Source organism: Equus przewalskii, chromosome 9 (genome assembly GCF_037783145.1).
Source record: "Equus przewalskii isolate Varuska chromosome 9, EquPr2, whole genome shotgun sequence".
In the NCBI taxonomy this organism is placed as follows: Eukaryota; Metazoa; Chordata; class Mammalia; order Perissodactyla; family Equidae; genus Equus; species Equus przewalskii.
In genome coordinates this window covers 38,557,989-38,570,975 of record NC_091839.1, presented here as the reverse complement: position 1 = coordinate 38,570,975, position 12,987 = coordinate 38,557,989, and the positions used below count along the sequence as shown (strand labels likewise).

Below are 12,987 nucleotides of genomic sequence, written 5' to 3'. Positions count from 1 at the left end.
ATGATTTATCTAACTGATTCCTTTTGTTACCTGGCTAGCAGGGAAAAGGGGTCGAGGCCGGTCCTGACCTGTTACAATGAAGACTGACTTGCTATGTGGGATTACACCAGAAGCTTGCAGTGGAGTAATGGTAAGGAAATCAAGCAACCTTAAATATCTCGGCTGTATAGGAGCATATTCTATTGCAGAAGACCTTCCTATGAAGATCATGGAATCAAATACAGGACATTGAACTAATACTTGGACTTTGATATGAATTTCTTTAACAATTTTCTCTGCAGTGCAAGTTATTAAACTAAAGCTACTCTATTTTCCAAATGTGTTCCAACAGAAATCCTTCATAACTTCTAGCATGGTATCTTAATAAAGAATAAAGTTCTTCTCTTTAAAAAATCTGCTCTAAGTAGATTTTTCCCCTGTTTTTTTAAATTAAGGATCCCAGCAGTGGTTTTCTGAAATATTCTCTTGAATTTGTGCATTTAAATTTTATTGCAGTGGTATAGATGAATGCCATTGTTGGTATCCTTAAATTTTGTTTCTGTTCACCAAGGTTAATCATGATTGTCTATATCTTTTTTATAGTAATCACTTTTGAATTGTGTTCAGATATGCAGTTTCAGGTGTAATCATCAGAGCTGGTTAGTCAGGCATTCCAGATAGTGGTTCTTTTCAGAACCTTTTTTAAAGGGTTGGTTAACTACCTCAGTAGCAGAGGATTGAACTATACCCTGTCTGTACTGTACATAGAAAAATCTTTGTAGATAAAAGCAAGGCTTGTTAAATGATATGAGGGTAAGATTTTAATATACCAAATGTAACATTCTTAGTTGCCTTTAGTTTCAGAGGCTTGTAAGACTTCCTCATGACCATCATAACAGGCCTTGCTTTTGTCGTATTTTGTGGCTGAAAAAGCAGCCTTGCTTCTTCAGATATTGTAGTTATTTGGATGTATAATAGTTTAGCAAGATGTTACTTTTGTAAGACATCAGATGTTCAAAAAAAGTGCATCCGAACTTGTACTAAATACTGCAGTGTCCCTTTATAAAAAGTCAGACTAAAACTGACAATTGTACAGCAAAGCCTGACATTTGGATATTTTGGAGTTTTTCATAAATCATAGAAATTAGTATATGGCTGTAGTTTAGCTTTTTAGGTAAAAGATATGTTTCATTAGTGCATTTCTTATTGCTGATCACTGCAAAAATGTGAATCAGCTTTCCATTTCTTATGCAGGTCATGATAACTTGTAGAATAGAGTACAATCATTTGTGCTATGTTTTTAATTTTCTGAAGCACCTTGATGACAGTGAGTGTTCAGTGGTGAAGCATCCTCTATTGAATCACCCTCAAAAAAATTTTTGGCCAAGTCCTAAATTGATAGCTTAAAGTCAAAAGTGAAATTATAGTTTACTTAGGACTTGGTATAAAGAAATCCCTTTTCCCCTTCCCCAAAGGGATACTGCAGTTATATCACATACCCAATAGGCACCACGATGAAGATCAGAGCTTATTATACTTAATTAAGGTTTTATACACACCAGTTCCCCCAGTAAATGCAAACTTAACAAGAAAATTAGACATGTCATATGTTCAAAATGCTCATGGCAAACAATCATTTTGCATTCCTGCAAATAAAATTGTTTTATACTGTAAGCTGGAGGCGAGTGTAACTTATTTTTGTAATAAAGTTTTTATTTTTTTTATGTGTCATTAATATAAATGTGTGTTAGTGTAGAAATATTCTGGTTTAAAAACTTCTTAGAATTGCACACATTTCAGTATGTTTATTTGTACTTACATAATTTTAGAATAGTGGTTGCCAATAGCCTGTATGTTTCACATTAATTGGTTTTTTTTATGTTATCTTAATAAACCATTTTAGTATGTTGTATGTCAGTTACTGGGATAGCTGGGACATAGAGTGTAATTTAAAATTTGTCAATAAGTATTCATTGGAATATATGTAAATGTGCCTTGCCGGTTATTGAAACTTACCTACAAAATGATTATGGGGTGAAAAAAATTAGTTCCTGGTGCTTAATGAAACTTTCTGCCACTGATTTTATATATTACCCCGTGCTTTTTTAAAGTACATTTCTCTCAAATCTTAGTGTAAGTTTGAGGGCTACACAAAGCATTTACATTTTATTCTAACATACAATGAGTGTAATAGGTTGTGGAACGTGGGTAAAACTAAAATGTAGCCTTCAGTAAAATTGAATCTCAGTGTAATCCTTGGTGCTGGCACTTCCCAGTTCCAAGGAGTTAAATGATCCCATCAAAGAGGTCATTGCCATGCCTATTGGCACTTTACTGTCATACCCTTTTTAAGGGACACTGTCAAGGTGTTTAAGTTAATTCTCAGAATTATTTGTTGGGATTTTAGGATGGGTTTGTTTAATTTAAGTAAGAACTGCATTGTCAAAGTTGAAAGATGAACATTTTTGTGAGTTCACAAATGTGTTCTTAAGAAAACATTAAAATAAGGAGCCGTGGGTTTCCAAGACTATTTGGCATTCTTAGTTTGGGGGTTTGGGAGGGAAAACTGATAGAAATTGTGAAGAATTGATGGGTAATGTAAACAGTGGTGATGAAATATATACACACTCAAGTGAAATTACTTGACAGTGTTCATTTGAATAACTTTGAATTCAAGCCATTATAATTACTTTTAAAATTAAATATCATTTGCACTGTTCTGATACTGGGTGCAGTTTTTGAGCAATATAATCAGAGCTAAATATGCATGTAGTGATTAGTGATGTGAACAATTAAGTTCTGAGAAGAAATACTAACTGGTATTTTCAAACTTAAATTTCTGTAGTAAAATCAGTATCAAACTCTTATCAGAGATCAAGGAAAACAGGCAATGCATATAAACATACTTTTGAATGTTGTGTGGCCTATAAAGCAATAATGCAATTTATATGGAATGTCATGGGATATGAGAAATGGAAATGCAAAAATAACTAATCCTTTAGTAAAAATGTCAACATGTTTAAAGGGGAATGTTAACTAATGTAGGTTATTGCTATTTGTGATTTGTTTATGGGTTCTTGGCTTTGACAGCTTCAAAGAATGGACAGATGACAAGTTAAAGAAATTTTGTACATATTGTCAAGGAATGGGTCTTAAATCCATGAGTCAAGTCCCTTCCTTGGGGTGAAAAATGTATCCTTAAAGCATTCTGATTGTTAAAAAAGAAAACTTGAGTTACCTAACCAAAACAGACGCAAGATTTTGTTTCTGCAGACTACTTGGCAATCAAAAGTGATCATCAGTCTACTTAATCAGTTTTCAGAAAGTTGCTTTGTGAGAAAATTGTGTTGCATATATTCTCCCAAACATGCTTTTTGTGGAAGATTTTCAGCCATTGCAACTGAATCAGATAGTAGAAATGAAGTGGGGATTGAGCACAAAAAGCGGTTGCACACTCATGATGGTGGTTGTTGTAGCATCATGAGAATTTTATCTACCAATTACTGCAAGTCTGATTTAGCAAAATAGAAACACTTTCCTCATGATAAAATGGGAACAACATAGGAATGGATTGATGGGATGATCTTGGGTATTCACTTGTATATAAGATATTTGGAAAGACTTATTTAATATCAGGGTGAACATCATGGTAGATGAGTAAAATTGTCACATTCAGGACAGCTTTTTTGACTGCTGAGCCAAAAGTGAGTGTTGATCAGAAACATAGCAAAAGATCACTTTGTTACTACAGAGTATGACATAGTCTCTATTTTTAAGGGGAGAAATTTAAAAAGTAGAAGTACTTGATGCATTTAGGAGAGGGAGCTAACCCTAGCGTAAATGATTGCTTAGGTTCCTAAAACTCCCAAGAAAACCCACCATGACCGTTTTCTCCCCAATGATGTCTACTGTAAAATTTTTATCTGACCATAGGAATTTAGTGGTGGGTATAAAATAATAAAAGAACTTAATAATACATAAAATGAACAGACTTGTGGGGATGATGTTTTAAAGTGTAGTATTTTAATTACTCAGTAATCACACCACTCAATAGGGCATGCCACTACTTTTCTTAAGATGCTAATTACAAACCAATATTCAAAGACATTTTTTAACTGTGGGCAAATTAGTAGATGGACTTTTAGGTCTGTCACTTTTTAAAAAGTACTTAAGATATAAGCTCTGTTAGCACCACAGTTTGCCTTCAGTAATAAAACTAAAATATTTTTCAGGAACAGAAGCATTCAGTTGGGGAAAAAGTCTTTTATACAAATGTAAAACAGTATTATAACTAATGCTCTAGTTCCAAGATTAGGTTTTTAATGATGTTAACAGTAGTCTGACAAACATTTAGAAGTCTGGCATTGAGAAACAAAAGCTTGTACCTGACTAGTATTTTTATTTAAAAAAAAAATTAGTTCTGTTAGCTTATTTAAATTGTCTCTTACATTTATTTATCCATAGAATTTATATTTATTTCATTCCTTTCATCTCACTGAAAACTGTCTGCAGGCTCTTTGATTTGGATTAGATGTGTGAAGTACTGTCTTTTGCCAAAAACCTCAAATTACTTGTTCTTTTCAACGTAGTGGGTTTGTGCTTGTTTGGAGATCAGTTCAAAAACTATCTGTACTATCTGTACTGCCTCTGATGTTAAGATTTTATGTATAGCATAAGGAAGCTAGCTCTGACTATATTTTCCTAAGAATAAAGACCTATTTTTGTAGCATGTCTTAGGATCTCCAGGAGTCCAAGAATTATTGTGGGTGTCCTCCATTTCATCGTTTTCATTTAACCAGCTTTTAAATAGACACTGGAATCGTTAGAGCTCTTTCGCCTTTTGTTATCCATACATTCAAAGTAACTAGCCAATGGTAAAAACAAATTCCCCAAGATCACTAATCCAAGCACATGATGGGGAGATATATAGAATAAATGTATAGTGTTGTTCTTCACTTAGTTTTAATTGATAATGAAAATATTCTGTGGTCATGTACGTGCCAGTGGACGTGAAGAAATTGTTAATGGTAATTTGGTTCTGCTTTTCTGAGAATATGCCCCACCGTGCAGTGTTCTTCCATTCTCTATCCCTGTCTTTCTCTCAAAGTTTGGAAATGAGAAATTGAGGTTGCAAGTAATTCAGGGGAGAGGAGTGAACAAATCTGTTTTAATAAGATGTTGCACATTTAGATGACTGTGCAAGCGAGGTTAGGTGGGTGAACTCATCTTAAAATATGTTTTATTAAGCTAAGTTGGCAAATCATTATCAAAGAATGGAGAACTTGTAAATACGTTTGAGGGGGGGTTGGCCCATAGCCCTAGGCCCATTTCTTGGTGGGGGGCGGGTGGGTAGGGGTAGCTTTGGCTACTTCATCAGGACAAAATTCCTTTTAGGTCATTTGGTGCAGAGTTTAGTTTGTATTTAAGATAACCACAATTTATACTGATTAATGAAAACAAGCTTTTGTCATTTCAGAACTGCCATGAAAGTTTTATACCTAAAAAGTTCTGTTGCAACACTTACGCATTTTGAAAACCAGTTACATTGCCTGTTTGGCTCCCTGTGCAGATGCCAAACCAGTGCTTTTTTTCTTGTTGAAATCAAGACTGCTGAATAAGACTTGGGTGAGGGAGAAGTCCTAATAAGCCATTTTGGAAATTAGTGTTTTCAAGTATTACAGTTTGCCAAAGTGTGGTTCTAACGCAAGCAATAAATTTAGTAGGCTCAAGATTAATTTATAAACTTCAGTGACTACCTGGTTTTTTACTTTGTAAAGGAGTTTGAAACATTCTGAGGAGAGTTCTAAGGGCCACTGTCAGTAATGTCTGTGAATTGTCATTTTGACTTTTTAGGCTTTCATCTGTATTCTGAAAAGGCTGTTGTGACAAAATATCAACTTATTTTGCCGAGAATGTTATACCTACGGGAATTGGCATTTTCTGTCATTTATGAACTAAAGCCAGTTTTTACTTTCTCGAGGGAGAAGGGCAAAGGTTTTGATGTATAGGAGCCATAACCGTGGATTAAAGAATATGACTAGGGCTTGTTCACAAGAATATAAAATATGTAGACAGGAGTTTTGTAGGTTCCAAAATCTGGTTGTCTAAGTGTAGAAACATACCATGATGTACTAGAAGAGTTATAAGATCATCTCTGGTGCGGCTTTTTTAATAATTTTAAATGAGGTGAAGGAAATTTGAATAATCGTGACATTTGTGTAACATAATTTGTGTTTGAACTTAAGTGTCATATTTTTTCCTTTGGGAATTAGAAAATGCTTCGGGCCAGCCTGGAGGCTGAGTGGTTGTTTGCACACCCTATTTCCGTGGCCTGGCTTCACGGGTTCAGTTCCTGGGTGTGGACCTGCACACCGCTTGTCAGGCCATGCTGTGACGGCGTCCCACAAAGAAAATACAGAAGGATTGGTATGGATGTTAGCTCAGGGAAATCTTCCTCAACTTAAAAAAAAAAAAAAAAAAAGAAAAGGCCAATACTGCATCATTTGAACACAAAATTGCTAAAACTAGGTTTATATTTTATGTTATGAGTAAAGAGACCCTTATGACTTCATTTTTAAGAGAATATTATGAATATGTTGGTATTCATGTAGCTTTAATTGGAAGACTCAGGAATTAGGCCTCTAAAATTGCTTTAACATGTCATGAAAAATTAGGCATATATACCAGTTGTATTTCTCAGTGTATTTAATATTTGGAATGAGCTTGGAGGAAAACCAGAAATAATGAGTAATATGTCAAAGGTCATCTATAAAAATTGGCAGAATACACTTCAGTTCTCTCAGCTAAAGGGTTTCTTCATTGCTGAGAATTTTGCTTTTCACTTTGTTCAGTTTTTCTGCTTTCTTTTGGAGCTTGGATTGGGAGACTTGGACTGGATTCTCTTATATTTAAACTTTTTGCTTGTCCATCACTGGAAGCTTTTTATACTTTATAGACAGTGTCACTTTTTTTCCTTCTAGGGCGTATATTGACTTTTAAATTTTGGCAGTAAAGCAGTCTGTTCTTACTTTGTATATGGACTGTCTTGCTGATTCCTGAATTCCGGAGATGTTTTTTAAAGTTAGCAGTTTCTTAAAGATGTGTTGAACTATTAGTTCACTTTGGTTATCGGCTTCTTATACTTCTCATTTTCCTCAAATAGTTGGTAATTATTATTTATATTTATGAAAGAAGGGTATTGTTGGTAAAAGTAGTCAGGTGTTGTTACTGGGCCTATCCACTGAGATGGTTAAGTTCTGTGTTTGTAAGAAGAACATAAGGACTATCAGGCATTATTTTAGTTTCTTCAGGAGCAGGCAGGCAAGCAGGGTACCCCCTCCAATGCCGGAAAGAAATGTGTCCAATTGCAGGAGTCGTGACCCCTCCCAGGCGGGTTGTTGGCTTGTGGAGGGGAGTAGATCCTGAAAGGAGCTTTACAAACCTCAGTCAACTGCACTTTTTTCCCCTTTCCACTCTTGTAAACCAGAGGTCTTGCCTTTTCCTTCCCACTCATCCCTCCCTTGAAGAATGGGTCCTGTTCCTTGTAGCCCTGTGAGTGCAAAATTAATATGAGCCTCAGTTCTTTTCATTTTTTGTACCTAAATTAGTATCAGAAGTGCTAGTTTTTAAATAAAACGGGGTAGTAAAATATAGCAATATGGCATACAGTATCTTGGATTTATTTGAAGAAATCACTTTAAAGTTCATGTCACAGCTCATTTAAAACAAATTATCTAGGAAAAGTTTGAATAAATCTTACTTGAAAAGAGAACAGCACCTAGCACGCTGAAAGTATACACAAGAAAATATTTTGTGACCAAAGATGCAAAATCGCATTCTTGACTGGGCAAAGCAGATTATTTTGAAAGGCTTTTTTGGGAATAGTAAAATAAAATAGGCTTTGTTTTAGCATATAATTTCTGAAAAATTAAAAAGAAACCATTGAGCGTTGTTTTGTTTTTTCCATTTACATCTAATACAGCTACCTTCATGTAAGCTAGGTGATGAGACTACCTTCCTTCTTTTGGTGGGGATCTCTCCAACCGATCTCTTCTAGATTTGATGTTCTGGGGTTTAATGAGTCCATGGGAATGTACTTGCGTGATATATTTTATACTTTTGTCATAGGCTCTGTCTTGCAGTTTAGAGATTCTAAATCCTTTAGAATTTTTCCACATAAAGGCAATTAAAACATCTTAGATAATTTTGGCTGTTCCTAAGGACCTCTTCCAGTTATTAAAATTTTTATGGTATTAAGTATTAATTAGCTGATATCAAGGGAGAAACTGACTTTCCAAGATTTTTGATACCAAAAGTCTTGGCTGATTTTTTAATGGTAATACTATCTTGGCACCCACACACATCCCAGGAAACTAACAAGGAAAATAAAGCTTATTAACTAGTTTACTAGACCCATTCAATTAAAATTGATGGACACGAGGCACAGCTGATCTTTTGTATTCATAGGGCTCTTCCACTTTAATAAGCCTGATGTAGCCTGTGTGTGTCTCTATTCACTTTTCATGTAAACTTAAACATAGGTTGCTAAATCAAAATAGGTGTATTAATAGAGTCTTCTAGATACTTTTATTTCCCCAATAATTCTAGGTGAAAAAAATATTTTTTCTTATTCATTGAGGCAAACACAGATATAACCTCTTTGGTCCTGAGTTCCCTTGCTGGTAAAAAGAGATTATATTAAATTCTGATATTTTTTCAGCTCAACATTCTATGAGATAAAGCTTGTGTTTTTGGTAAAATTCTGCCTGGAGGATTTTTTGCTTCATTTCATTCATACTTTTGTTGCAAAGGCTTAGTTTCACGAAATAGAGGAAATGTTAACAATGAAAGACTGGTGTCTCACTCTGAAATACCTTACCTGTATGAATATTTCCTGGTATGTTATTTTTGTGATACTTTGAGGGAGACAGAGTAGGACAGATATTTCTCTTACAGTGAAGGAGACCTTGGGACCTGTACATTCTGAGGAAGAAAATTATATAGGTCACAGAGCATTCTTCAAGTTATTCCTAAATTATTGTGTTAATACTGTACTAATTGGGGGTCACCCTGGATAACAGATGTCAACTAATATTTGAGCAACATGGATCTACTTTAGTGGTAATAACCACGTTTTAAAATCTTTAGAATTAGTGTTCATTTATCTCAAGTCTGTTTTGGAATTCTAGGCAGAACTCACATTTGGTATAATGCTAATATATTAATGAACCGGTCAGGAAATAGAAGGCAGTCTAACTGCAAAACCATTGTCCTAAATTTGCTTTATTAATACTTCAAATATTTCCGAAAAATTATAGTGCCAGCGTATAATCCAAAATAACACCAAGCAACAGCACTCTCTCCCCGACCCAGTAAACTGTCTAGGTTGAAACCCCACATGTTTCATTATCAGGATAAAGCATTTTATTGCACCTTTTCCTAGGCAGCTTGGTGGTTTAGGAATGATACCCCTTTTAAGACAATTTTCCCCTTCCCCTCTATTTTCAAGAGCTGTTTACTGGATACTAGTAGCAGTAGCCTGATAGGAAAATTAGATATTTAAAAGCTTTAACCTCTCTAAAGCATTTGTTACATTGACTCACTCTCCTTGATAAGTTTCCTTGGCACTTTGCTCGTTCTCTAGTCTGCTCTGACCACCCCATTCTCATCTATTTCCTTATTTCCTCTGTTCTCTTCTTGATCTCATCTATGTTCAGTTGCATATCACATCCATGTGCACTCCTATTTTAACGTCAGGACTTCACCGATCTGTGTTATGTGCAGGTCTGCCTTTCAGCTGTTTGCTGTACATGGTACGGTGCTGTGCTGTCACTGATTATGTCCTCTTAATTTCTCATCACAGTCAGTTACATATGATCGTTCACTGTTACTGATTAGGCTTGAAATGTCTACAAGTCCTCCCCTACCCTTTAGGAAGTTCAGGTCTGGCTGAATTTCATATTTACAAATAAATGGTTCCCGAAGACCAGATTTATAAGTGGCACATTTAATTATAGTGGCTCTCCATATCTATCTCTAAAGTCTACAATAGCAGTGTCCAAAAGAAATAAAATGTAGGCCACATATGTGATTTAAACTTTCCTAATTTGGTCCCAGTTTACCCTTCCATCCTAGCCTTACCTTTTGTTGATAGTGTCTGTAAACAAACTGTTTGCCTTGTCTTTCCTTTCATATTTCTGGTGTGTGAGAGTTCTACCCCATCCCAAGCCAACCTCTCAAAAATCTTCAGCCAAAATAGTAGTCTCCTTGCTGTAGGTGTGTTAAAACCATCAGCAAAGTAGCCCTGAAGAACATGTGCAATGAGGAGAACATCAAGATAAAAGTCCTAGTCGTGGCTCTCTGGGGTTTACATATGGCTGTTAGCTGATTCTTCTTCCTTCATTGCTTGTGCTATAGGTTTGTAACATAGTTATTTATATGAATCAAAACCCAAAATTTATCAATCTCTGCTTAAAGGTAACTTTAGGAACAAAACCATGGTTTTAAAACATCTGGCAACATTTGAAGATCTGATACTTCTATTTGTAATTGCAAAAAGAATCTTCAGAATTGTTTAAATGATATTCATTAGGGCTGCTATCCTTCAAATTCATTTTCTGTCAACAGTGTATGTGAGAATTAGAATTTCCCATTTTCTACCATGATCAATAGCAGTTTCATATGCTGCTTTACACAGTGGGAAAAAAGCTATGAAACTGGCACTTGCTGAATATGTAAATAGGCTTAAACCAATTGAAGAATAATACATGATGTGTTATCAACGTTTGAAAAGCCAGTACATGAAAAGGACTAGATAGAGGCATTTGTTGGGCTCGTAACTCTGAAGCCCTGGAACAATTGCTCCAATCCTGCCATCAGTGTTTCTGTGAGCATTCTTGGAGAAGCTAAACTAAGCTTTCAAATTATATGTTTTGTTTTTAACTGATAATAGAAGTGATAGAACTGCTCTCTGAACATACAGTTCTTAATTATATTGAATAAATAAGGATATATCTGTAACTTTTCACAAAATTGAAGAGTATAGGCCATATGGGTTTCTGATAATGCTCAAAATTCACTTTAAAAATCTTGAGTTTATCTGAGCTAGCCTAAATTTAAATGCTGTCCTTCAATATATAGGGGAAATTTTCCAAAAAAATTTTTTCAATAAAAATCTACAAAATTATTTTATTTCTGCTTGGATATACTGTATTGAGTTTATTTTCTTATCGCTGGAATCAGCTTACCAGAATAATACGTTTCTTTTTAGTGAAGGTAAAAATTGATTTTAATTATTTGGTAGCAACCTTACTAGAATTGGAATTGAGGTACTAGTATTAGTGATTTTCACAATTTTGAACCAAATCTAGTTGCATGGTGCTTTATAGGTACCATCTCAAAGTGCTTTTGTTTTCCTGTTTTAGAAAATAGTCTCCCCAGAGGTAAAAGGAAGGATTGCAAAGCCTTTCCAAAATGTTTTCCAAGTTACTTTTCAGTTGAAAGCCATATTTAAACATCTGAATATAGTTAGCATTTTTCTTTTTATGAAAGGATGCCATTGTCTCTATAGTTAACATAGGAAATAAGGTGGAATGTTTTACTTATTTAAAAGCTAACTTTAAAAAGTAGACAAGAAACATTGTTCATCTTATACAGGATAATGGTGGTGTTAGATTATAAGTGCCTTTACCAATCGAATATTTATCAGCAGGCAGTTGAGCATATTTTCAGTTTCTCATCAGTTACTGAATAGTTTACATTTTCTGAATTTATGGCCAAATTACCTATTTCCCTGAAAGTGAGGTTTGAGAGAATGGTTATTCCATCATATCTTAGAAATAGGATGACAAACATTAAATGCTTAGCTTTTGGTGCTAAGATCTTGAGACCACCCAGAACATGGTCAAAACAGCTTTTGCCCAGAGAGTATCTGTGAGCCACTGGTTCTGTAAAGTTGTAGTTCTTCGTATTTTCCTATTGAAGGTTTTACTTGATGGCCACAAAAAAGGGAGGTTAAATATGAAATAACTGCATTTTGAACATCTGAAACTCCTACCCATAAAAATCCCTTAATGTTCTTCCTTGAATTACATTCTCCATTGTAATGAGTTCCTTTTTTGAAAACCAAGGAAAGGAACATTTCTTGGAATAAAGAAGGCAGTTCGATGGTTCCTTTATCCAGAAGATACAAAGGGATAGATTATGAAGACGATATTATGAAATGTAAAATAAAGACTGAAAATAACATGACGGATGCCGCAAAACGTAAAATAAGAACCTTGAAGCTTTGAGACATAGAGGGGGAAAACCTGTGATAGGAGAGCATGCTCCATCTGTGAGAGAGATGGACTGAAATGGCTCGTTGGGGTAGTTTGCATGTAGTCGTCCCTTGGTATCCGCGGAGGATTGGCTCCAGGAAGCCCCGCTGATACTGAAATCTGCGGAAGCTCAAGTCCCTTACATAAAATGGCGTAGTGCTACCATGAATGCAGTTGGCCCTCTATCTGCGGATGCGGAACTCGCGGATTCGGAGGACCAACTGTATTCATCTAACCTCTTCCTGACACACTCAAGCCATACAAAAAAATGGCACTCAACAGTTAAAATTTGGTGTATATTGTGGATCATGAGAGTTAACTAGGCCTAATTACTGGGATTCAGATACTCTGACACCATCTTTTTAAATTCCTGTACCAATATAAAAAGCAATTTGTGCAGTTTGCTGGTGGGGTCGGGGGAATCAAGTTTAATTAGAAGCATTTTAAAATAAGTAACATTGCCTAGTGCTGCATGACTTCGGAAAATTAAGTGAAAGCAAAGAGATAAATCCTATTCTTTGCTCAAATTGTCTTCCCAGAGGTCTTTCCAGATCCTCACGAGTTGAAAATTTCTTTTCCATCACCTGTGATTTAAAAAAAAAAACTCTCCCTGTATTATACATTATTTTTCATGTGTGACGTCTCCTTCACTAGATTGTAAGCCTTTGGAGGTCAGAAAAATGCATCTAAA

General features: G+C 35.2%; 1 protein-coding gene across 6 annotated transcripts in view; it reads left to right on the top strand.

Moving 5' to 3' along the window:
• Positions 1-4,710, top strand: part of SYNCRIP (synaptotagmin binding cytoplasmic RNA interacting protein) — a 30,720-nt gene extending 26,010 nt beyond the window's left edge. For 3 of the 6 annotated variants that reach the window (XM_070633562.1, XM_070633561.1, XM_070633567.1), the window contains one exon: positions 39-4,710. In XM_070633562.1, coding sequence (XP_070489663.1) covers positions 39-80 — 42 coding nt within the window. In that variant the 3' untranslated portion in view covers positions 81-4,710. The remainder of the gene's footprint in view (positions 1-38) is intronic. The other 3 variants (XM_070633565.1, XM_070633564.1, XM_070633568.1) reach the window with 1 other exon arrangement.
• Positions 4,711-12,987: the final 8,277 nt, after the last annotated feature.